Source organism: Protomyctophum bolini (assembly GCF_963924005.1).
Source record: "Protomyctophum bolini genome assembly, chromosome: 1".
NCBI lineage: Eukaryota > Metazoa > Chordata > Actinopteri > Myctophiformes > Myctophidae > Protomyctophum > Protomyctophum bolini.
Genome location: NC_137862.1, coordinates 48,104,099 through 48,131,577, shown reverse-complemented (window position 1 = coordinate 48,131,577; position 27,479 = coordinate 48,104,099). Strand labels below are relative to the sequence as shown.

Genomic DNA, 27,479 nt, shown 5'->3' with positions numbered 1-27,479 from the left:
TCTATGTCAGTTGTTCTTCGATTTTTCAAAAATAGTGCGCTACGAGCTTGTAGATCTGCTATTTTTCAATAGCTAAAGCATTACATAATGCTAACACCAAAAGGGGTTCCCGCCCAGAATGGGTTTAATACACAAGCACTGGATAAAGGTGCTATATAAAACGCACCTTTTATGAGAGCATACGGACGCATGGTACCTCTTTTTCATGGTGTTGAGGGGTGATCACGTCCATCAGGTCTGCCTGCATGGTGACGTTGCTGCAGGGCCATACTGAGTGACAACGATGTGTTTCCCCCACAAAGCACATACAGTATACTGACATACTTCATGTACGTTACAAGGACGGCAGTGCTCCGGCATACGGCACGAATAAAGACGGCACAACGATGACATGGTGCCAGAGGTGCCGACAGACTGGCCAAATTGGAACACAATGTCTATGTCTCCAGGCGCTGCTGCTGTCCTCGCTATCTCAATTCCATTTCACCAATGGGAGACAGATGACCGACAGTTGAATTTACTGCCACTACCCACACACCCCCCCCCCCCCCCCCCCTCACACACACACACACACACACTCTCTCTCTCTTTGAAGTGAGACACGTTTCACATTGGCTGCATATGTGTGCAGTCTCCGCATGTGTATGCGTGCTGGGATGAACACATGACGCGCGAGGTCAGCGTGATGAACGATGCAGCTACTGACTGCTCAGTATACTGTCCCTGTCCATCACGGCCGTAACAGAGTCCAAGACATATTCCCTCGAGGGAACACTGTGCATATCCGTCCCGGGCCAAACATCAGTGTTTCTGAACGTAGTGTTGGGGCAAGTCACAACTACCGGTAGTTACATTACAAACATGCACGCACGCACGGTCGCACTGTGTGTGCGCGCACACACACACACACACACACACACACACACACACACACACACACACACACACACACACACACACAATTACGTCGAAATGTATTTATACATTTACTTGTCGGCTACAAGGTGACATCTCTCAAATTGCATTGTAGCTCACTGACAAACTAGCAGGGCCTAGATAATGCCATAACAACAACGTTGGAATCATGGGATTTTTGTGCTGCCTGCGGCTCTAGACTGAAGCAGACGGCTCTAATTAAGTGATCTTGAACGTGCCTCCATGTTGACAAATGTGCAGTGACTGCAGTCCATGCATGTTCCCACCTTCCCGGTCATGGACGCAAGTCTATATTATTCAACATGCAGTCAGGAGTGCTAAAAACGTGGTATAAAAGGTAGTTTCAACAGTTTTTTTACTTCTTTGATGACGGTGTCAGCAATTATGCAGCCGATTTGTCACCGTTTTGAACCCCCCTATTCAATGTGGTGTCTCCATTTTAGTTTGTAGATCTGTTATTTTTCAAAAGCGATATTTCAATAGTTAAGTTTGTGTTTATATTTTATTCATGTGCATTAAGTTAAACGTTCTAAAATAGAAACATCAACATTTTGTTATTGGAACTGCAGCATCATGACAATATCGGTCCAAACATCAGCTACTAAATGCTCCACGACTCGGTTTACTTCAATCAAACACATAATCTACAGCAGATACAGCAGAGCTACGAAAAACAATCGATAGTCGCAGCCCTACAAACTGGTTCAAAGCACAGTCTGGAGTGGAGAGAGGAGTACCCGTCGCAGAGCGGCGAGATGGCTTGGATTAGACTTAATGTATTGTCAGTGGGTGAGTTACGGGAAGACTCAATCTTGGCAGGAGGATTCAATCATGGCCAATCAAAATGTCTGCTCTTCCGCAAAGTGATGTCTGTGCAGGCGAGGTTCCAAGTCGTAAACAACAACAACAACAACTGTACACCACCTATGGCTGGGTGAGAGGACTTCAACTCAATTTCAAGATTATTTCAACTTTAGCTTCTTGCCGATGTCGGTCCATTAATGATTTGTTGCCATAGACGGTGATCTGGGGCCAGTGCCAACAGAATGCGCGGATGATTTGTTACCATAGACGGTGATCTGGGGCCTGCAGTGCCAACAGAATGCATGGAAAAGGCCGTGATCCGGGCCGTTTGAACCGGAAGTTATTTTCGAGCCCCGGGTCGCGGACCTATTCTAGTGATAGAAACATTATTATAATGATGAAGGCTGCATAGCCGAAACGCGTAAGCGTTCCTTTTTGGTGTGTGCCAATACAGAAATGGAAATGTGAGTACTTTGTCCGCCATCCTTCTATACCCTAATGGACAGGGAGGTATACACAAGCACATGGCCGTTTATCCGTTGTCCTTCTCCTACCAAACCACTCCGTTAGCACACCCGAATCCAGATGCACTCATATTTACCGTACAAATATTGTTTTTGATCAACACACGATCCAACTGCCCAGCTTGCTGAGACGTCAAAATCCTCACCACTTTCCCGTTTCCACATCACCTTCCCCAAACACTCCACCAGCACAGAGCGCCCAGAGCACAGCCACCCGCGGGTCCCTCCCCCCTTCACCCCTCGCTTATTACGGTGCTGCAGTGTGACTGTGACACACACACACACACACACACACACACAATGCAATCGCCCACTCCACAAACAAAGGGAGACCGATAGGCCATGACTTCACGCGCTGCAGGTGCCGGTTTCAATGAAATACATTCCCAACAGATGCCCAAAGCTGTTGTTTCGGGGAGCGCTGGTTTCAGTTCATTAGCAGCACAAACGGCAAAATCCGGTAAACCACCTAAAAAGATGTAGGCTATAGAGCAGCTGCGGGAGTATACAGGAGCTGCATGTCTCTCAGTGCAGTGACATTCTGTGATTATTCGCCCATATCATATAAGAACATTTATTTAGTGTTGGCCGAATACAATGAGACTTGGCGCTGAGGGGCGTGTCAGCTACTGTAGGTCAGGAGGTGACACGGGCTGCACCTGCACGGCCAATAAAGTTTGGGGACCGCTCGTATAGAGGGTATGCGACGGTGTGACATCATCATACCAGGAAGTTATGCAGGAACGCCTACTACTGAGTGGCAAAAAACGACTTTCTGGCCTGTCAGCCCATTCATCCAAACAGAAAAGTCCTATTTGATTGCATTAAAATGACTTCATGCAACATTAAATTGACTTTGTCACTCACTTTGCCACTCGATCTGCCATTCACTTTATGCATGCGCAGCCATATACCCTCTATTGCGCGCCCCAGAACAGCTGACTTACAAGATCACATTGCGTCGTGGATGCGGCCACTGTTAGCTTGGAGGTCTGCTGTTCTCTGCCGTTCGTGTGTGTGAGTGTGAGTGTTTGTGTGAAGAGCATGCTCCTATATACTGTATGCTTCATGGATTTAGACCTGCACTTGCATTCATTGAAAATGAATTACTAGGTATTGTCTGAAATGTCCTTAACCCATTCTAGATGGGAACCCCTTTGGCGTTTTAACTAAGCCTCATGTTATACTTTAGCTATTGAAAAATAGCAGATCTACAAGCTCATAGCACGCCACAGAATGTTATTGTTAATGAATTATTTGCACGCAAACAAATCCATTTGTACTGCCTTTGGATTTTCTCTTTTGAAAGTGGTTAACATTTATTCTGTTCACCAGTGAATTGTGTTATTGTTTTTACTATTAGAACAAGGATGAACTCTAAATTCAGCTACTTTAATATCTGTCACCTGCACACAATTTTTTATTCAGGATGAGTCAGACTTTCAGTATATTATCAGTAGTTAATTGTCACCTCTCCTCAACAATGAGCACAGCCATATTGATAAGAACTCTCGTATAGTTCTCTGTTCAAAACACTTCAGTCTTTCAAGAGGAACAAGGTTTCCAAACCACTCAAACAAAAGCACCGCAAAGCAGACTGATTTATTCAATGATTTGATGATTTATTCAATGATTTATTGTGTGATCCCATCTACACCAAAGTTGTTATAAAACACAGTGCAGGGATCAGCGCATGAGAATACACACCATGGCCCTTGGTATGAATAGATTTAAAGAATACAAGAACGCTCACCCCCAAAACACGCTCCTTGTTGAGATGAGAATCCCTGGCCTAATGCATATCACACTGGGGCTCCATGGAATTAAAAAAGGATTTAGAATCACAGAGTTAAGTTATCCCATTGATTAGTGGGGAGCTGGGAGACAGCTGGGCTCTGTTTGCCCCGTATCGACCTGCGTATCAAAGCAGGTGATGAAAGATTCAGCAAAGAGAGAGATGAGGGTGCAACTGGTGCAGAACATTGTCAATAGGGCATGGAAAATCTATCTACTGTATCTCATCTCAGTCGGGCAGATATACCTCGTATCTCCAAAACTGTTACTTTCAGGAATCAAATTCAAAAATAGCAAAAGTACTACTTTTGATTACTTTTTGTGATGCTCATTCATTAAATTTATGGAGAAAAAAATCACAAAAGGTTAGAATTTCAAGATAAGAGAACAGATAACACTGACAGAAAGGATATTTTGGAGAATGTTTTTGTTTCTTAGTCTAGACGTGTTTTTCTTGCTATTGTTTAGACAGATGCTAGGTTCATTGTTCAACCTCGTAGTCTCGAAATACAGAATGTTATTTAGATAGATCAGCATATGTTAGGTTCATTGTTTACTGGGTACTAGGCTTTTTTTGGCCTTTTTACTGACGAGAGTTCATGCTTACTCTGCCTATTTTGATCACACATCTGCATGTTGTTCTGGATTTGTACTAATATAACCACTTCCACACCGCACCAGCCAACCCCTCCGAGGGCCCTGATGCTAGTATACACCAAATCAAAAGCCCCCTTGAACTTGCGCGATGTGATTCGCATGCACGTGAACGACACTTGTTGAGTTTCCTAGTATTTGGCCTTGCGTATTTTGCTCCTTGTTCCCTCGTGTGGGTTTTCTATTAAAATATCTTGCATTATAGCCTGCATTTGTCTGTAATTCCATTGGGTCCTACCTATCCTTGTCTCAAACCGTGACAATAAGAAGTGTTAAACAGACAGGGTGTTCAGCAGCTGACTCAACTGTCTATATAACTGTCTGTATATGAGAGTTTCCCCACTAGCCCTTGAGCATGAGAGTAATCTCAATATACTGTAGCTGTTCGATAACTGAGCCCCCCTAGCTGCACCTAGATGGAGAATTGGCACAGACCAGTGCAGCATTTTGGGAGATGTAGCTGATTTGCATGTTATTGAAGTTGTACACATCACTGTTGAACTGAAAGAAGGACTTTACGGGGTAAAGGAATTGGAACAGGCTGACACAAAACTTAGTTAGGTATTTGTTTAAGTAAAATATTTGTAAAATGGTCTGTCTGTCTGTCTGTCTGTCTGTCTGTCTGTCTGTCTGTCTGTCTGTCTGTCTGTCGATTGTATTTATGTTGTTTTGTCTGGTCTTCATGGAACAATAGCTACCATAATCCTCACCTCCATACTTGGCAACATTATATCCAATACCATCCCCATTCAATCATTGTTTTCTATACCGAGAACCGCTGAACGGGGCCAAATATATGCGCCGATGAGGCAAACCCTGGAACAACAAACAAGAGATCTGAAATACACATTGTTTGTTCGGAAATGGTAGAGCATGGGGGGGATCAGAGTGTACTTTGCTTAGTGTGATTCCTTTTCCCCTGGTGTTTTTCCTCTGGGCTGCACATGTCGGCGGGTCTCTCTAGTTCATTAATGGACTGGGGTATTGTGTAACTAAAACAGCAGGGATGGGGAAACCTTAGCTGAGAGGCCACGGGAGCCATGGACTGTCACTGTCATCGCAGGCAGGGGACAGGTAAGAGAACATGCTCGGTGCTCGGTTACGTCTTGTTCTCTCTTTCTCTCTCTCTCTGGATATTGTCCACACTTGCAAAGATTTCTTTGTTTCTATCCAGATTGAATAAGATTGTTTAGATTCTTTTCCGATTTGAAATGCAATTAAAATCTTTTGGAATAGTCACGAGTCTGGGGCGCTCTCTTGACACTGAAGCCAGCAGCTTATTATGCTCTCCGTCGGACTCTTATTGTGAAGAAGGTAGACCTACTGTAGCCCTTAACACGAGTGTCCTGTATGGTGAACTGAACAGCTGAGAGCACTGAGAGCACCCCCCCCCCCCCCCCCCCCCCCCAATTCCTGTCTCGTTACACCTTCCTCTAAAATCTGATTGGTAAATGAAGTTCAGGACACGGGAATCTTGCATGCCTCAGCTGCAATAGGTCAGTCAGCTGATTGTATCAATCAGCCTAGATTCCTATTCCCCATTCACAGCAACTGCTGGTCATTACGTCACACTTCCATAATATTACTCCAGTCAGAGCCTCCTTTAAAGATGGAGTGCAGTGATTTTTTTTCCCCACCCTAAAACATGATCATCAGGTCTTATTGTTATAAAAAGGAGGTATAATGTTTTTCAAATGTAGTTATTATGTGGGCACGCCCACCAGTTCATTAAGTATGCCTGGTTTGCCTGGTGGGTGGTGATGGGTGGTGATCCACCTGAACTGAAGCCGCACCCACAGCTACCCACAGCTCAGCATGAAGAGTGAGTAGTGAGCTGAGGCTGCTTAAGAAGGCCGCTGAATTGCACTGTGGGAATGAGGGCGTGGATGAGATAGCTCGTAGCGAATGAGTGTGAAGGGAGATGACCTGGAGAGGCAGCTGATTTAAAGAAACAGAATGAATTACTAAGGGGAATGAATGAGGGGAACTATATATAATAACCTTCTGCCTTCCGTGCCTCAATGAACTATCACTTACGCTGGATTTGTTTTTACAAGTTCTTGGTTGGTAAGTGGACTGTGGACCCCAGGCCCAGCTAGACCTCACAACGAAATCAAACTATTTTGTTTCTCTAATTGTTGTCTAATATGATGTCTAGCTTGATGTTCCTTTTGCATAGAGAGCCCATCTTGCTTTTCATTCACAGCTTTGATTCTCTCTCTCTGTCTCTCTCTCTCTCTCTCTCTCTCTCTCTCTTTATATATTCATACAGGTATATCAAATTCAAAAATAGCAAAAGTAGCACATCGGCTACTTTTGATGCTTTTGTGTGACATTGATGAAGTAGCCAGAAAAACAGGAACAAAGTACAGTCAAACACAAAGAATAAATAAATTCATAGATTCATAGATCGGTCTCTCTCTCTCTCTCTCTCTCTCTCTCTCTCTCTCTCTCTCTATCTCTCTCTCTCTCTCTCTCTCTCTCTCTCCTCTCTCTCTCTCTCTCTCTGTCTCTCTTTCTTTCTCTCTCTAGTCCCTCATCATTGTTGCTCTGTCTCTCTCCCTCCATGGTATTCTCCCTCACTACTATGAGTGTGCTATGAGCCACTTGGCACTGTGCCCGGTGGTCCATTCAGTGTGAGCACACACAACAGCCACCTCCTGGAGTGGACGCTGCCCCTCCCACCAGCATATCCCACTAGCACAGTAAAATAGCAAAATGGCCACTTCACAGAAGCCCCTCTTAACTGCTACCACACACTCGTGGGACCGTGACTGTATGTGTGTGTGTGTGAGTGACTGTGTGTGACTGTGTGACTGTGCGTGTGCGTGCGTGCGTGTACATTATTACTGTACTTGTGAGGTCCTTATTCAATTTCAGTAGAATTTGAGACATAGACATAATGAGGATGCGTTTTACTGGTCCTCACGAAGAGAAATGGTTAACAATATATATTTATAATGTTACAAGCACATTATGCTGGGACACGTGAGCTTGTAAATCGGCTATTTTTGGTTTCGGGGATAATGGCAAAATAAATTACCGACCTAAAATATGTATGTCCTTGCAAGCTTAGTAATACAAACGTACGTGTGTGTGTGTGTGTGTGTGTGTGTGTGTGTGTGTGTGTGTGTGTGTGTGTGTGTGTGTGCGTGTGCGTGTGTGTGCACACGCTCGCTATACATTTAGGTCGTCTGTGAATATGAATGAGATTCATTCTAAAAGGAGCGAGTGTGAGTCTGAAAAGTGTAACACCTAGTCCTACTTTAGAAATGATAGTAGGTCACATGCTGCTGGCTTCAACACAATGAATACAGCTTTATACTCTACACTAGAGTTCTCAAACTCTGTCCGAACCCGACCAGGCCCGAGCCGACGTGACGTTTTCGGGCCTAAAATGGATGCTAATCAGTAGGGCTGGGCCGAGCCTCGAGGTCCATGAAAAAAAAAACTATATATATTGCATTTCTTTATAATAATAAAAATGATAGTTCTGTTCTGTCTGAGTATTTATCTATTATGAAGATGGTGCTGACTGGCATCTGACTTATACTCTGTGTATGGAGTTCTCAAATTCTGCCCAAACCCGAACAACCCGACCCGATGTTTTAGGGCCGGCTCGGGCCTAAAATCTATGCTAATTAGTCGGGCCTGATCAGTTATGGCCCAGTTATGGCCGGGTCTTAATTTTCAGGCTCGTTGAGAACTCTACTGTACACACACACACACTTATTAAGGAGACCCAGAGTGAATGACTTAATGAGTTCATAAACATCAAGATGAGGAATTTTATTTTTCACACTTTGTAACTATAGAGACCGCACATTGTGAGCTTGGAGATCGGCTGTTTTTCAGTTTATCAATCTGCTACTTTTGCTATTTTTGCGATGATACAATATAACTAGATTCACTCCCACTTTTCTGCCGTCTGAAGTGCCTATAGCCTTTCCCCCTCTTGCCACATTTTCTTTCGATGGATGCTTGCAAGTTGCAACTGCTACCGCAGACATGTCTTGGTCACTCATGTTTTTATTTCTTAGATTTGTTTTTCTTGAACCAGAGAATGTTAGGAATGCATTTTCTTTGCTTAGGGTAGGTATCCTCACAAAAAAACATAAGGTAATCCTGGTCTCTAAACTGCCTGATGGAGGGGAAAGGAACTGCAGGTTGGAATAACGTGTTCAATGTTCATTCCACGTGCTACGTACAACCTGTCAGGTGAAAAGAAGCGGCTTGGACGCTCATGCATTGAAGGAAGCATGAGGTCAGTCCGTTGCTCTCCCCAAGTTGGCGGAGGGAGTGTAGAGCCCAGAAAATCGTGGGATGGAAATTAGAGGAAGAACAAGGAATGCATGTTATATATTGTGTTTAGTCAGATTCATTGATTCATTGATCATTGTTTACCTGGTGTCCTATAGTTTCAAATGTACACAATGTTATTTAGATTAGAATGTTTTTAAGAGATGGTTTATTGTTTGCCTGGTATCATAGTTTTCTCTACACTGTTCTCTCTCTCCACTCTGATTATTTTCCTAGTTTATTGACTTACTCTGCTTTAATGCCTAAATTGTACAGCATCTGAAGTGGTCTTCCATTGATGTCGGGTGTATAGCCTGGCTAATAAGCCAGACTCAAATCACACTCGTGTGCATTGTGTGGTATTTGAGTCTGGAGTTGCTGTGTATGGATCTTGTTTCCCGGGGGGGGGGGCGGTTTCAAACATTTTCTCTTTGACGCAATTGGTCAGAGCTATTGTCAGTCAAAGGTCTCAAGCATTGAACGTCACTGTACCAAAGCCCGCCCATATTGCATACCGTGTCCCGATTGGCCACACCAGTTCTCTGGTGTAGGAAATGGGCATACAATTGAGCCTGATCTCCAGACCGTAATCCGCCGGCAGGCAATTTTGTTTTGCCAACGGCTGATTCGGTCTGGCTTATTAGCCAGGCTAGGGTATAGGTAGGATATCTACCGTTTTAATTATTTCCTCGTGCAATATCTCGCATGACCCAAGCAGGGTTTCAGTCTTGGCCCAGAGCAGTAGATGTTGGCTCAGGGGGTAGAGTGGTAGCAGTGGGTCAGCGGTAGAGTGGCCGGTAGAGCGGCCAGAAGGGAACCATAGGTGAGAGTATAGGAACGAAGATTGCTCGGTAGACAGAGAGCTTTGCCTTCTGGCTTTGTATCACACGCACGCACGCACTATATAGTGAAACCACAGAATGTGGGACCCGTAAAATACGTGTCTGAATCCCAGACACGCGATGCGGACCCCGTAGTTTTACGTGATTTGCGTCTTTTTATTGATTACTTTCAATCACTTTTGTCCCCACCCGGACAATACATCTAGCAGCCCTGCAGACCAAACTAAATAAAAGTTGTACATGATTTTCTGCCTCAGTCCGTTTATAGCTGTCAATAACTGGCGAACGGTAGATGGGATAAATGTAATTATTTTTTCTTATGAAAGCTGAGAGTCTGTTTTTTCATAGGGTATATAGCATGTACATGTCGCTATAGGCCTTATTTAATGGACCTATACAACTCTTGTTCCATACATTATGTGTTCTCTCTCACCTTTATTGGTGGGAGGCTCAAGCTGAATTCCAAAGCCAATTACTGATGAACGGAAGATAAATGTGATTTTTCCCTCATGAAAGCGGAGATTCTTTCATTTGGTGTATAGTATGTCTGGGATTTTTTATTATTTTATATTTGCCTGTCAATGTCTGTGACATAACTCTCAGCTTTATGTTCAAAAACAGCACTGTTAGACAACATATAAAGATTGTATAAGAACTCCAGAACGGAATATGGTAAGATTTTTATGAAAGTAGACAACATAAGCTTTCTTTTGGGGTATGTGGTGTTATTCAAGACAACGTTTGCTGTGGGCCTTGGAAAAGTATAGTCAGAATGAATCAATACCCTTAGCATCCATAACTTCCATTATCGGTCAGCATTCAGTGTGATTCAAGATTCAATATGTTTGTCACACAGATGTAGTGACGAGTATGTGCATTGTGGAAAAACCTAGGTTGGGTGAAGCTCCACAACACACATATATACAAACAGTAAATAAATAACGATACTAGGTCTAAAAGGTTTTTAAAAGTTTATACAAGGCCGTAATACCATACAAATGTTAATTGTTCATTTAGGCTTGTTAAGCAGTCTTATACAGCCTGCATGGGGAGAAAACTGTTCTTCAGTATGCTTGGCTTTGATACTCTGGTACCTCTTCCCTGAGGGCAGCAGCATGAAAAAAACATTTTGGGTGTGTGTCTGTCTGTCTGTCTGACAGACACACACACATGACGGGCAGGCAGATTTCCTTCAGTTTGCGTAATGAGAGAGACGGAGAGAGAGGTGAATTGCGTGCGTGCGTGCATGCGTGCGCATGCCTGTCTGGTAGATGAGCACACGTGCATGCTTGAGTTTGTGACACAGTCTTTCAAAGCATATACCCACATCAGCAAACTCTGCTGTAGTGTGGGGTTGGAGGGGGGAGGCTCATTTAATCAAGGAAAATATCCAATCCCCCATTAATTTAATTAATCCAATGCCAGAGAGAATCTGAAGGAAAGCTGCCTGCCCGTCGTGCGTGTGTGGAGTGTGTTGGACAGACAGACAGACAGACAGACAGACAGACAGACAGACAGACAGACAGACAGACAGACAGACAGACAGACAGAGGAATGGAACGAGGTGAGTGCAAAAGAAAGTGAGAGGAAGGGAAGTCTAGCTTACTGCATGACAGACTGAGTGGGGATTTATCATCCTCACACCCTTAAGAAATCACGCTGGACAAAAGAAGCTTCTCTCTTAAAAGAAAGGACTTTCCAGTGGTTTATAGGATTACATAATATAATTAGCAGTGTGTGGTTGATGCTGTTATTCAGCAGCTTTGTTCTGGTGTCTGCACTGTGAAGACTCAATTTAGACTACTTTGCTCGCTCTGCGCACAAAGCACGGTGGAGTTTTCAGCACAGCATGCATCACAGATACCAAAACACACACACACACACACACACACACACACACACACACACACACACACACACACACACACACACACACACACACGATTCAATTCAATTCAATTCAATTCAATTCAAAGGGCTTTATGAAGTACATCCACTTCCGTGGTGCGTTTAGCTGTAGAGCTGCAGTCTGTGACATTAATTTACCTACCACCAACTTGTACAAACTAAACTCAGTGTCTGTCAACTTGATTTGGGGTTTCTAGGACAGTGGTTCTCAAAACCTTTTCATGTCAAGGACCCCCAAATTAAGAACAATACTTACTATATATGGTCTTTTGAATATAATGATGTAATATTATGACAAATGTAACTTATATTATGTTGTACAACATCCTTTGAAGGTTTAGGTCAGTCTAGGCTATGAAAACATATAGCTGGGTTAATTGATTGTTAATTGATTTCATGCCATGTGGTCCCAGCAAGCCGAATGACTTCATGATACCGTTATGACGACGTCCTTTTTTTGTTAATAGCCTCCCTCGCTAGTTGGGTTTGGAGAAACAAGCTGTTGAGCTGCCAGGGCCTTTGTGTAAGGTTGTCTCTTTTACAGTATCTTATGTTCCTAGGTTGTTTTATGTATTTTAGTTTTCTATACGTTTGTCTTATTTTTATTTGTTTTTTAAGTCCTTCACTTTATGCTGCACTTGGTGGAAGATTTGATTGAGTTCGGAAAACTCTACATATTCTGTTCCTTTACAGTACACCATTGAAAGTCCAATGGTTTAACATTAGGAATCAAATATAACTTAATACGTTTATATACGTAAATATAACTACGTTTTTTGAACATGTATTTTTCTTCTGTATGTCCCCTGGAATCACCCCGAGGACCCCTGGAGGTCCCAGGACCCCAGTTTGAGAACCAATGCTCTAGCTCAGTGGTTCCCAAACTGTGGCGCGTGCACCCCTTGTGGTGCGCGAGCGCCTTCTAGGGGGTGCGCTTCATGAAAAGGGTGTCACGGGCCAGGCCAGCCCGTGCCCTATAGACACAATGGTTGAAAGAGTTTAAAAGGTTTATTTGTATTTATTGATACTGAAGTTGCATTTGTAGGCCCTACTGTATGTTTGTCACCTGTCTCTAATCTGCAGTATTCCTCTAAAGTATAGTAGTGTGGATGTCTTGCCTTTAAGGCAATTCTAAGCAATGTTGGTATTTCTGTCCGCTTTAGAAAAGCCTGCAACTACTTTATTGTCATCCTGTGTACATGTGCTTTTATTTTGAAGAAATCAGTATATAATGAGAGTCACTTCCTGTGAGCACCATCTTTGATGCAGCAGTGCAGAGAGTAAACACACACTGTTCAGAGCTGAGAGCTGTAAGCTTAAGAAAAGAAAACATCTACCAACTTGGAAGCTTTTGAGAGGCAATGCTGTAAGTTGCAGTTGATGTTAGATATATGCTAACTTTCTGTACAATTTTGTGGTATTTTGTTATGTTTATTTTGTATTTGGAAACGTTTTTGACAAATGTTTACTGTTGTCTGCAGAACATAACATAGCCTAGCCTCAGGTGTATGTCATCCTACTAATCAACACTGGTGAGTGTAGGTGGTTTAGCTAGTGTGTGTATGATTGTTAATTACCTGGGTTTATTTAGTTGTGAAATGATTGGAATGCTGTCAATTAAGAACAACTCTGAATGTATTGTTTTATTATTTTTGCAGTTTTCACCGCTTTGTCATGAAGTAAACAGTCAATTCCACCTTCGACTCTGTCTTCATTGGCTGCGGTTTATCTTGATGTTAAGTGGCAGTCCCATACACTGCCATAGAACATTACAGTGGAAGAGTACTCGTATAGGCCTTAGTTGGCCGTGTGGTTGAGTCAATTGATTTGCCACTTGCTGATTAGGGGATGGTTTGCCCCACCTGTATAAAAGCAGGATTGCTGCAGGTGGAGGCAGTTCAGTATTACCTGAGGCTAGGAGAGACATCAGGGAGAGCTGCAAGCCAGGACCTCATTGAAGGATAAATAGCCTGTAACAGTCTCTCAAGATCTGTTGTTTTCTTAAAGTTTAGACAGCAGGTGTATTTTGTTTCCTATTTTTGGAATGATATTTTGGCCAGTATTTATAACTTTTTGTATTGTCACTGCACTTTGGAGGTAAATAAAATGCCTGAAATATACTCGTGGACCCGTCTACTCCCTGGAACCTCCGGCCAACGGCCAGCATTATCACAAAGGGTAATGGCGGTGCTATGGGTATTTTAAATATATCAACATAATTATGCCAATATGTGGCAAGTAATGCAGAATATAGCCTATGCTGCATATATCAGCCATATTCAGGTTCATACTGTATATGTGCATGTGGATAAATAGGAAATGTATGTCCCTATATACTAGCTTATGCAATTTATATTTCCATGTGGGGGGGGGGGGGTGCGTTACCTATAGTTCAGGAGGTAAGAGGGGGTGCATGGCCAAAAAGGTTTGGGAACCGCTATACCTGAGTCTAGGTCATTGGTTACAGGGGATCCAGCAAAATGAGTTGATATTATAGCATCACAGTCAGTTTAACAGGTTGAACCCTATTTGATATTGATTTGGCTATTTTTTATCACTGATCTACAAGCTCACAATGCTTCACATGGTGTATTGCGTTGTGAGCTTGTAGAACTGCTATTTGGGGGGGGGGGGGGGGGGGATCTTGAAAGAATGTGGTTTTTCAATGACACAAAATCCTTTCAGTTGGTGATCCTGCTGGTCCACAGCCAAATACAGTACAGTATCAGTTTGACGGGTCTGACCTGACAATGCTTGAGACTGGCCCACTGCATATCAATGTGTGCGCCCTTGAATTTCAAAACGGTTGTCTGGCACTTTTCATGCAGAGCTTGTTCATTTATGCAAAAAAAAAAAAAAAATGAAATAAGAAATAACTCAAATAAAAAAGTTAGAATATAGGGAGATGAGAGGTTTCTCTGCCGCGTTCACTTCGGGGGAAAAGGCTCAACTCAGACAGTCTCTAAGGGTCCAGGCGTGTGCTGGGTGCAGATTCAAAGAGAACGTATATAAGAGAATAAAATCCACACTCTTGTCTGGTTTGATCGCTGCTGATCCTCAACATTATTATTATACAACACTGAGAGTGCAGATTTGATAGTTTTCTGAAATGCCTCATCTCCTCGTCTGACCTCTGACCTCCCCCCTCCCCCCCCTTTTAGAGAAACCCGTGTCGGTGGAGCTGAGCTGCGGCGCGGGGCCCGTCCACGCCGTGCTGGAGCCCGGGACCCCGCTGCTGCTGGAGTGCAACCTGGGGGCCTCCGACACGCCCTTCAACGTCACCTGGCTGCAGGACGGCCAGCCCCTCCTGCCCCCCCCGGACGACGACGACGACATTAACGATGACAACAACGGCGGGGCGGAGATGCGGCACCGCTTCCTCCAGCACCAGCCCAACGGGTCGCTCCTCCTGGTGCCGACGCCCACCTTCCGGGAGGAGGAGGGGGAGGGGGACGGCGGCGGCGGCGGCAGCGTGGAGGGAGCGTACAGCTGCGTGAGCGCCAGCGCCCTGGGGGCTCTGACCAGTCGGACGGTCAACGTGCTCCTGGCCAGTAAGTTTGTCCCCGCCGTGTCGAAATGCTTTTCTTTTTGGAGCGGTGCCAACCGCCTCCGTTAAGTGACTTTGTGTGTCTGTCTCCGTGCGTGCGTGCGTGTGTGCGTGTGTGTGTGCGCGAGCGTGCATGTGTACGTATACGTACATACGTACACGTCTCCGTGCATGCATGTGTACATACGTAAGTATGTATACGTTCACGTCACATGTATGTACAGTACTGTATGTAGGCCTATGTCTTTGAGTACGGTAGTATCACTGGGTGGCCTAAAGGGCTACAGTACATCTGTTGCGCTTTACACTGACCACTGTAACTATAACAATTGCACAATACAGTACAGAGTACAGTACACACACACACACACACACACACACGCACGCGCACGTGCGCGCGCAGACTGCACCGCTCAGTTCACAGGGGTGTGATGTTTTTTTCTTCTATGGGGCTTATTATGGAAACAGTGGTGGAAGAAGTATACTCAGATTAATTACTTTAGGCACTTAGTTGCCTTTGGGAGGACGGTGGCTGTTGGAGGGAGGACGTACCAATCAGAGAGACCATGCTGGATTCTTCTTCCGACTGTATGTACAGTACAGTACAGTACAGTACAGTACAGTACAGTACAGTACAGTACAGTACAGACATGTGACTCATTGTGAAACAAGACAAGACACAGGTTGGTGCCTTGCGTGGTTTCCTCCACCGTCGCTGTGAGTATGTGAATGGATATCTAACACACACATACACACACACACACACACACACACATGCACGCATACACTCCAGATAAAAGGCATTATACATAAATGCACCATTCAACGTTTAAGTGATTCATTTATTCTGAACCCATCAAGGATGTCAACGGCACACACAGCCAAACGTGTCAGCAGTTGAACAGCGGTGACGTACTCAGACTTTTTAGATTGTAGGTAGATTGAAAGCAGCGACCGCGGGGGCAACTGTGGCACAGTCGGTAGTGCTGTCGCCTCACAGCTAGAAGGTCCATTCTCGCTCGTGGTGCTGTGGGTGCTTGGCGGCGTGGAGTTTGCATGTTCTCCCCGTGTCCCCTAGGGTAGGTATACCCTCACAAAAAACATGCAGTAATCCTGATCTCTAAACTGCCTCCCCCTGGCCAGCCGGGGCGCCTGATGGAGGGGAAAGGAACTGGTTGGAATAACGTGTTCCTTCCATGCGCTACGTCCAACCAGGGCATTGACACAGGTTCAGGTTCAGGTTCAGGTTCAGGTTCAGGTTCAGGTTTATTTGTCATTTGTATAGATACAGAGTATACATACAATGAAATTTGTTTTGCTCAGAGCACTCTCAATCTTACATACACATAAACAACATCTATAGTGCAAGAAAAAGACAAAAAAACAGGAAAAGAAAAGTGCAAGTGAAGTGAAGTGCAATACAGATCGAGGTCAGCTGTTCAGCAGCCTGACTGCCTGGGGGTAAAAACTGTTACTGAGACGGGTGGTGGTACGAGATTTGATGCTCTGGTAGCGTTTTTTGGAAGGGAGTAGTTTGAACAGGGTATTTGCGGGGTGGCTGGTGTCTTCCATGATGTTGTGGGCTTTTTTCATACAGCGAGTGGTGTAGATGTTATGGAGACTGGGTAATTCTGTAGTGCCGATGATTTTAGCTGCTGTTTAATGGTCCTCTGCAACCTATTGCAATCCTGAGCGGTCGTGTTACCGTACCACACTGTGATACAGCCAGTTAAGACACTTTCAATTATACAGCGATAAAAATTCACTAGACCTTTTGTACTTAAGCCAAATTTTTTAAGGCGCCTCAGAAAGTACAGTCGCTGCTGCGCCTTCTTGAGGATGTACTCGTTGTTGAGCGACCATGTAAATGTGTCTGTGATGTGTATGAGTGACCATGTGAATGTGTCTGTGATGTGTATGAGTGACCATGTGAATGTGTCTGTGATGTGTATGCCCATGAGGAATTTAAAGTTATCAACTATGTCGACAGATGACCCTTTGATGGAAATGGGGGTGTGGATACCTTTGGACTTCCTAAAGTCTACAATGATTTCTTTGGTCTTATTGGTGTTAAGTGAGAGGTTGTTGTTGTCGCACCATAGAGTTAGATCCTCTATCTCCCTCCTATAGGCCCTCTCATCCCCGTCGGTTATCAGTCCGATCACTGTGGTATCATCCGCAAATTTAATTATGATGTTATTCTCATATCTGGCGACGCAATCAAAAGTAAACAAGCTGTACAGCAGAGGACTGAGGCAGCAGCCTTGGGGCGCACCCGTTCTGGTGAGAATTGTGGATGAGGTTCTCTCTCCTATGCGCACACACTGGGGCCTACCCGTCAGAAAATCAAATAGCCATTTACAGATGGAGCTGCCCACACCAAGGCCACTGAGTTTCAACACTAATTTAGATGGTACAATAGTGTTAAATGCGGAACTATAGTCTATGAACAGTAGTCTGACATAAGAGCTTTTCTTTTCTAGATGTACCAGGGCAGTGTGCAAAGCAAGAGAGATTGCGTCATCCACAGATCTATTTGAACAGTAAGCAAACTGTAAGGGATCAATACTAGCAGGAATGATGCTCTTGATATAAGAGATAAACATTTTCTCCAGGCATTTCATGAGAACAGAATTTCATGAGCAACAGGTCGATAATCGTTGAGACAGGTAACAGGTTTTTTCTTGGCAATGGGTACAATTATTGTTTTTTTTAAAACACAATGGCACCACGCACAATGACAGGGACAGGTTAAATATGTCTGTATAGACCCATGACAGCTGGTTATAGCATGTCTTAAGGACACGAGAGGCTATCCCATCTGGCCCTGCAGCTTTATGAGCATTAACTTTTTGGAACGCTTTACTCACAGTCCTCTGCGCCACCTGCAGGTCCATGCACCGCCTCAGGTGCGCTCTGCGCCGTAGCAGGGTCCGTGTTGTGAGCCTCGACACAGGGCACATTATAAGTACATTATAAGTAAATGGTACATTTTCAGAATCAGTTTTATTGGATATGAGTGATTCAGATTAGTATATACTGTAGGCCTACACAAAATCTCTTGCAAAATCATTTGCGAAAATGGCAGATCTTCTCAGAGTACAATAGATAGAGCTTGAATGGTTAATGTTTAGTAATAATTATAGGCTCAGGAATGTGACAAAAAAACAACATTTCTGTGAATACATGAGGCTTCATGAGGTGTGTAAATGGATAGAAATAATTCATTAATTTGGGTGAACTACTCCTTTAAGTCAGTCCATGCACCGTAAGGCCACTTCATCAAAGGGCCACTTCGCCCCTTTTGCAACCAGATCTTGATATTTATGACACAAGAAACACTATCCTGTTGTTTTTATCTGTGTAATATCGTATGTGTTTTTTATGTTTTAGTCATTATAGCCACGTTCATGACCAAAATGTGTCATGAAAATGTTGTCTCACTTCCTTCCTGGACTACAAGTCCAGCCTCCTCTAATGGAGGCTTAGCCCCCCTAAGCCCCTTAAACCCAATTGATTGACTTCTATCTAACTATAAATGTGCCACGTCTCTCTCTGTGTGTGTGTGTGTGTGTGTGTGTGTGTGTGTGTGTGTGTGTGTGTGTGTGTGTGTGTGTGTGTGTGTGTGTGTGTGTGTGTGTGTGTGTGTGTGTGTGTGTGTGTGTGTGTGTGTGTGTGTGTGTGTGTGTGTGTGTGTGTGTGTGTGGTTGTAATCCACATAGCTCGAGAACCATTCGACTTTTGACACACGCGTTCCGCACCACAGGGAGTGCAGTGCCCGGCCTTGAGTCGGTCCACCGTTGTCCAGAAAGACCACAAAAGGCTCTGGTCAGGCTCTGCCAGTGGACCTAATGAGCCCAAGTCCCCCCCCACCTCAGCCAATTGATTGCCATGGCAACCCCACACCTGCCAATTGATTACTTAACCATTCCACTTTTCACAGTCAGTTTGCTTCAGACACAGGCAGAAAGGCAGATAGAGATCTCCATATTCAGTATGGGCACAAAAGGGACACAGACAGATAGTTGAAATGGGTATTATAACTTATAAGGTTCCCAAGTTGCATCCCTGCCGTGTAGGCCGGTGGCCGAGGGGCACGTACAGGTCTATGTAAACCAATATTCATTAGCCCCCGCTCTAAATAGCCACCCCCCCCCCCCCCCCGGCATAGAGCGTCGCAGCCCCATTTCAGAACTACGAGGGCACCATAAGAGAATTTCCCATTCATTTTTTTCCATAGACGTTTCAAAAAGATGTGCTAGTTGGTGCCTTGCATGGTTTCCGCTGCCATCGGTGTATGAATGTGTGTGTGAATGGGTGAATGTAATGCACAATCTATGTAAAGCGCCTTGGATAAAGGCGCTATATAAATGCACCATTTACCCAGCTCTATTCGTCATTTCAATCCAAGGCACAGACTGCCATTGGCGACATATCGTTCGTCATGGTGGTGTTTTGTTTTCAGTGGTTTACGATAGATCGCAACCTGTGAGTGATTTATAAAAAGTAAATATGTCTCTGCTTTCTGTTTCGAGACAGCATTTTTGGTTGAAAACAAGCTAAATTCAACTGCCAATAACTAAAGAATGGAGTATTGCGGTGACACACATTTTTCCCCCGATGAGGGTGGAGACTTTTGTCTTTCTTTTGGGATGTTTGGTTTTTGCATATAGTCATGGAGAGAAATGTTCTGTGGGTCTTGAAAGATTATAGTAAAAAATGCAAAAAATATTGCTGGCAGTCTTGGCAGACTATACTGGCAGTAAGAAGGCTACCGGTATATGTACATTCAGGCATGGGGTTCCGTAGACCCCTTGAGGACGCCTGTGTACAGAATATGCTTAGTTTACGTTTTGGAGAGGAGGCTGCTCACTTGAGCCTTTCTGTGTGTAACAACCGGGTCATGTACCTGATGAGAGAAGTCTATGTTTATGTTATTTCAGCTATGCTCCTCTGCCCATAAAATGCGCTGTGTGGACACGGCTCCAATGAAAGAGTCTTGTAGAACTGTAGCAGGCCAGCTGTTTGCTGTAACTCTGAAACGGCATGCACAAGAACTCAGGAACTCTGCTTAGACAGTACAGTATATATTGACATTTTATTTCCTTTAGAGCAGGGGTTTTCAACAGGTGGTCAGTGGACCACTGGTGGTCCGTGGAGGTATTGCATGTGTTCCCTGACCATGCATTTAGTAATGTAGCAAAGTGAAGATTTTGTATTTTCTTCCATGGAACAGTGCACTAAACGTCTGTGCACTCACTGTTCCATGGAAGTGCGTCAATGTTATCAGAATTACTGGGAAGTCTGAGGTTAAGAAATTCCACAGAAGAATCTCAAGAAGGGTGAAGTGTACCAGCTTGCCTGATTGAGACATCATTATTAGGAAATGTGCCCATATACTCATGTGCTATATCTTGCACGTATTTGCCATTTTTACTATATATATATTAATACTATTATTAAAATAGTTCAAATAGCCGATAATAGCCATAATGTATGGAAAAAAAGTTTAGGGATAAAGGTTAAGGCACGCCCAAGATATAGGGCCACATTTGTCAGTACGGTATGTCAGTTAAGTCCGTGGACCATCGTTTGATAAACAGTATAAGACATGCTTTCCATAACAAGGGTTACGAAAGCACTAATCTTAGCCCATATCCCATTACAACACAACAGTTGTCCCCAGGTTGATCCTTATAGTCAAGGTGGTGGTCCCTGGTTCACAATCAGTTGAAAACCCCTGCTTTAGAGGATATCCCCTTGAGAGGTATCATCTCGTTTTAGAGGGGGTCCTCGGGCACAACACAATGAATACAGTACATAGACAATACATTAAACATGTCGACACAGAACAAAACACTTACATCAACAAAACATAGATGCTCTCCAAACCACTCAAACACTACATCAAGAGAGTGTATCACAGAGTTGACAAAAACGGTAATAAACAGCTCAAATTTGGGAAACGTTGAAAAAACGTCTTCATAATGCTAATGATCAATGCCTCTGTGGAGGTTCAGATCAATTGCTCAACCCATTGAGGGAGAGCGTCAGTCTGAATGCAGAGCATCACCTAAATGCAGAGCAGCTCAAATGGAAATGGAATATGTTTCTCATGGGGCAGACAGGGGAGGGGGATTGTGTACCCAAACACGTACACGCACACATCTGTGGTGAAAAGTAATGAAGTGCATTTACTCATTGTAGGCTACTTGAGTAAAATATGTATGTATGTCTACTGTAGAATATATATTATTTAATGTTTTCTTTTGCGGCTTTCGCCTTTATTTTATATTTGGTTGCCGATCCTGTGGGACGACATGTATAGTGTTCAAGTATAGACTGTGTTAATTTACAGGAAATAAATAAATAATGGTCAAATAATTATGGAAATAGGAGGTTTCTGCCGCGGTCTGCAGCGATATTTCGTGGTATCAGTAATATAGCTTCTTCCAGCACTCTGTGGCACAAATAGACGCACGTGCACACAGTGCAGTGCACGTCGCTGCGTGGCATTCCTCAAGGGGATTTCCTTGCATGGCTGGAGATGGAGTTGGTTCTGGGCTGGCTCAGACAGGGGACTTATTGTCTGCAGTATGTTAGTGTCCTGGGAACAGGTAAGACTATTAAGCAACATTGTGCTATAGACGCACACAGAAGAGGAGGAGGAGGGGAACGAGAGAGGGAGAGAGAGAGAGAGAGAGGGGACGTAATGGATAGTTGAGTTTCAGAGATGAGGAGGCAGAGAGAGAGGGAGAAAGGAGGAGGCAAAGAGAGGGAGAGGTGGTGGATGGAGGAGGAAGAAGAGGGACATAAAGGAGGGCCACAAGGAGGTGGAGAGAGGGAGAGGAAGGGGAGGCAAAGAGAGAGAGAAGCAAGTGGAGGTAGAGACGCGTTCATCTATTTTGCGTCCGAGCATAGACATGGTAACACTCGCCTGCCTCTAATTGGCCTACCGACGCTGCCCGTCTTGACTGTCCTCCGAGATGTGAGGTTACTCCGTCGTGATAAATAATACATTCAGTGTCCCTCCAGGCACAAGGCGAAATGCGCACGCACCCCAGCACGGCCGATATATTACCGTTTCTGACGAAAGATAAACAACATTGCCAGCTGTAAGACTCCAATGTGCTTTCGGTTTCGTCTTTGTGAAGCGTGTGACGCACACGGAAGCGGGGCTCATATATACAGTTGACATGTGAATGATGGCTCTGGGGTACTCTCTCAAAGTGTTTTAAAGAGTAACTATTTGTGTTGATTTATTTTGTTTAGTTTGCATCATATTTGCTTTGCCAATGTAAACATATTTTTTTCTCATGCCAGTAAAGCCCCGTTGAACTGAAATTGAATTGAGATGAGGAGGAGAGAGAGAGAGACAGAGAGAGAGACAGAGAGAGAGAGAGAGAGAACAAAGGGACAGAGAGAAGGAAGGAAAGCAGGACAGAGGAGAAAGAAGGAAGCCGAAAAGGAAAGGAAGGCGAAAGAGAGAACGCAGCCTCGTGTCTCCAAGGAAGCCTCTTTGTGTCTCTGCGGGTCTTCATTCAGTCATTAGCTTTGTGTAAAGCGAGACGGTATCCTCGCTGGACGTCCCCTTCTTTTGTCAGCTGTCGCATGCCTATTTATGAGGATGGCTTCTTCAGGGGACATGGGGACAATCGAGGAGGGACGGGGGATTCGGGGACTCGGGGAGGGAGGAGGGAGGAGGGAGGGAGAGGGACCATAGGGTTCAAGGAAGTTTGAGGCGAGGAGGATGAAGGGAACAACCCATAGAGACTATTAACTATGTCCTTCAGACGTGCGTGAGACGCGAGTGTACGCCCCTGTGTGTGTGTGTGTGTGTGTGTGTGTGTGTGTGTGCGTGTGTCTGTGCGTGTGCGTGCACGTAGTTGTGAAGGTCTTTATATATTATGCATATATACTGTTAATGTCCATATCGGTTCTATCTACAGAATCATGGAATTTTCTTTCTTTAAAACCATTCATCCATGAATCGAAGTCTGCTTAGAATCCTTAAAATACACTAAGCAATATTATGTCAACATTTTTACAACTTTTTATTTTTATTTTTTGTATTCAGACAGCCAGCAATGAGTAAAACACTCCCCAAAAATGTTAGTCTGTGTGACACATCTCAGGGCCACAATCTGCATTCAAAGATGTTCCTAGAAGCTTTGTCATTGGTCGAAAAAACCCCGGTCGAAATGACTAACCAATCAGGAAGTAGACAGGCAAATCGACCAATGACAAAGCTTCTAGGAACATCTTTGAATGCAGATTGTGGCCCCTAGATGTGTCACAGAGACTACATTTTTGGGGGAGCGTTTTACCCATTGCTGTCTGTCTGAATACCCCCCCAAAAAAGACATATTATTGCTTATAGCAGCTATAACAGCCATGTTAACCCATTCAATCCGGAAAAAGTGTGATTTTAGCTATATAAATGTACACAACATAGGTTTTTCAGAAAACTGGCCACAAATGTTTCAGAGATTTCCAAGTGCACCCTGATCCTCCATCTACATTTGGACACCACTGTGTTAGATTGATGTGCAGTGAGCAGACAGGGGGTCCACGGGGAGGCTTGGACAGAAGAGCTACTGTGTTATAGTGACACTGAAGTCTGCTTCTCTCCTTGTCTCTTTACTTCTGTCAATTAGAGGCAGAGATTGAAGGAATGGTGCAACGTGGGAAACGTAGGAAAACATGAATTACCACCATGGGTATTGAGTATAGCTGTATTATTGTCACTGCCAGCAGAAACCTTGTATCTCCATATAACCAATATAAAGTATTATGATGGCCACTTGAAACTAAAGCTATGAGTGCCAAACTAAACTAAACAATGAATGGAGAATTGTGTCATATGAGTCATGTGTGTCTGAGCAAATCGGCTATGTATTGCCGAAATGATTTCGGCTCGTCAGACATTCTCAGTAGCACCGAAGAGGCGACTTTAGGACGGTACCCGCCCCCCCGTGAACCTCAAATGACGTCACATTGTAGGCTCTACAGAGCCGAACCGACTGTATAAATACAACCACGCACAGCTTTGGTGGCTGCTCTCAGTTTTCCCACAGCGGGGGCCAGCTTTTGCAGTTTCTCTTTCCGTGATGTGACGGGCCGTGGAGAACACGGTCAGTGGCTATAAAGACACATCGCTGTCTGCCTTCGTTCAAAAGATATGCTTTGTGTGTGTGTGTGTCTCACTCGGACATACGGTATTCACGGAGAAACGACATGGACGCGTGGCGTTGGACGTGAAAGTTGTATTTACAAGAGCTTGTGACTAAAATAAAACTGCATTGAGTCCATCGGAAAACAATGGTACTTTTACCACGTTTCCTGAAAGAAAGTAAAAGGTTTTTGGACATAGCCGGTTTGTGCCCGACAGTGACAATATTGGAACAGCTGTGTGACAGTTACAGTATGCCTTCCTTTGTCTAAGAGCAAGTGATATAGGGGAGAGATAGCTAGTGAGCCAATAGCAGACTGGCAGACTGTATTGAAGTAAAAATGTAAATAAGGCTGGAGTGAAGCAATTCCCTCTCTCTCTCTCTCTCTCTCTCGCTCTCTCTCTCTCTTGGCACGATGCCAGTAGCTGCAAGGCAAAATCCTCTTGACTTTTCTCTCTGGGCGCCGTTCATGCGTGCGTAACACACACACACACACACACACACACACACACACACACCACAACCACTACACACACAATCACACCTTCTGGGGATAATGTCGGTCAAATTACGGCAGTGTCACAAATTAGGCCAAATGACCTCCCCCAATTAGCTGGCAACAAGCAGACAGCTGCGGCGAGTAATTATCAATTCCAGACGATAATAAGTGAGCTGTTGATTATTATTATTATTTGTAATTTTTTGATGGCATTTGCACACTGGATATCTCGCACAGTGGCAGCATTATCCACTTAAAGCTGCAGTACCCAAACACAGCTCACTACTACAATAACAGCCGCTGTTCTGGCTATATGTTTTTACCCAACAATATTTGATATATGGAAGAGACGCGTTTTGAACTTTATCTGCTACTATTGCCTTTTTTGAATGTGCACAGAAAATGAAAACACACTCTACTGTATACCAAGTCAAATCATACTACTTTTCTTTCTCTCTTTTCCCCCCCATTCTTCCATATTGCAACGACCGCACTGCCTTTCATCCTGCTGAAAAATGTGTCGGACTTAAAAGGGCATTTGTTTAAAAGGGCATGTTCAGAATTAATAAAGTGCCCGGCGATGAACTATACGCGATGAATGCGATCTTTTATTTATTTATTTTCCGTCAAGGTTGCGGCAAGCCGCAATTACTACCCTATATGTCACAAACTGTAAAGGGCAAGTTCCCCTCCGCTCCACAAGGAGACTCCACAGTGGTTCAGGAAGGACTTGTGGCAGTGCCTCACTGCCTCCCTCACTTCCTCCCCCTCACTTCCTCTCAATAAAGCAGGCCTGGATGCTCACTTGTCCCTTTATCCCCAACCACACAGCCATACCCTTGTCTGCTGTGTGCATGATGCAGATTTCCTATGCGTCTTTGAACTTGTTTCAATGTAAGTCACCTCCATGATGTGGGTTATATTTAAGACTGCATTTGATTTATAACTGATATTCTGATTTATAGTATGAACTTATACTACATAGGCCTATGTGGCTAATTATTATTTGAATATGCAATAGGAAATGTATAATTATGAACTAAAGGCCATACTTTATAATTTAATGTTTATATAGAAATATATATTATAATTTGTTTCCTTTCTTTGTTTATAGAACCATAAAGGCAATCTTCATGCAAATGTCAACCTTTATCCTGCAAATAAAACTGGATAATACAAAATCCTGATTTCCTGGTGGTTTGTGGCTCCAGTTGAACTTTATATCCTAACAAAATGGTCCTTCGACCCGGAAACTGAGCCACAACCACACAGTGACCACCTAAAATGGCCGACGAACAGAATGGTGAAGAAGCTCTGTCCACTGAGAGTATACCTGCTACTAGTGTAACAGACTCAACCCAGCTCTTCACAGAAGAAGCCACCCCACAGTCTCAAACTATTACACCTAGTAGTCCAACTATACCTCACACACAAACAGAGCCTCACCTTTCACCAAAGCCATCATTTACTTCCTCTCACAAAGAGGATCAAAACCCTTCACCACCTGGTGAAGCCATTCCAGGTCCTGATGTTAGACCTAAAAGGAATAGACGCCCACCTGATTGGTATGGTATTTCACAGCAAAGGCAACCTGCACTGTCCCTCGGTGCCTTAAGTTCTCACAGCAGGAGGACTCGAACAAAATCAGGCTTTAGTTTCCAGGCTAGGTCTCAAATAAGTAGGCATTCAAGCAGCAGTAGCCATGCGTCACACTTAAGTGATCTCCAAATCAGTGGATCTGGATGAGAAGAAAAGGAGAGATGAACTAGAGGAGCTTAAAAGGCAACGACAGGAGGAAAAGCAGCTTGATGACCAATGTAAGACAATTGATGAGAGAGCCAGAGCTGCTCAGCACACGCAAGAAGATGCACATAAGGAGAGAGAGAGAATCGTCAGACAGGTCGACATGGACCGACGCATCCGCATGAAAGAGCACCAGCTTCAATCAGCCCAACTTGTTTCCAGCTTCATTCATCAAAATATAATTTCTGATGAGCACCCTGAGGGAGCTGCTGCGCTCATTCCCTCTCCTGATGGAAAAGCCACCTCTTCCTTCTATGGCCTGCCTCCCATATTCACTCCTGCCTCCTCAAGAACGATGAATGCTGACTCACATCCCCTAACATCACCAACTGCTCAGCCATCTCCAACATCCCCCATGCTTCAATCAAGACAGCAAGATGTATCTCCTGCCCAAGCCGCTATGCAGCCCTTAGGCCCTACTCAGGCTCCTAGTTTTCCCCATGTAGCTCATGCCCAAGCCACTATGCAGCCCTTAGGCCCTACTCAGGCTCCTAGTTTTCCCCATGTAGTTCATGCCCAAGCCACTATGCAGCCCTTAGGCCCTACTCAGGCTCCTAGTTTTCCCCATGTAGCTCATGCCCAAGCCACTATGCAGCCCTTAGGCCCTACTCAGGCTCCTAGTTTTCCCCATGTAGCTCATGCCCAAGCCACTATGCAGCCCTTAGGCCCTACTCAGGCTCCTAGTTTTCCCCATGT

General features: G+C 44.3%; 1 protein-coding gene across 1 annotated transcript in view; it reads left to right on the top strand.

The window, feature by feature from the left end:
* igdcc4 (immunoglobulin superfamily, DCC subclass, member 4) overlaps positions 1-27,479 on the top strand; it is a 138,854-nt gene that overhangs the window by 26,075 nt on the left and 85,300 nt on the right. Inside the window, exon 2 of the mRNA XM_080785179.1 lies at positions 14,923-15,312. Coding sequence (XP_080641305.1) covers positions 14,923-15,312 — 390 coding nt within the window. The remainder of the gene's footprint in view (positions 1-14,922; positions 15,313-27,479) is intronic.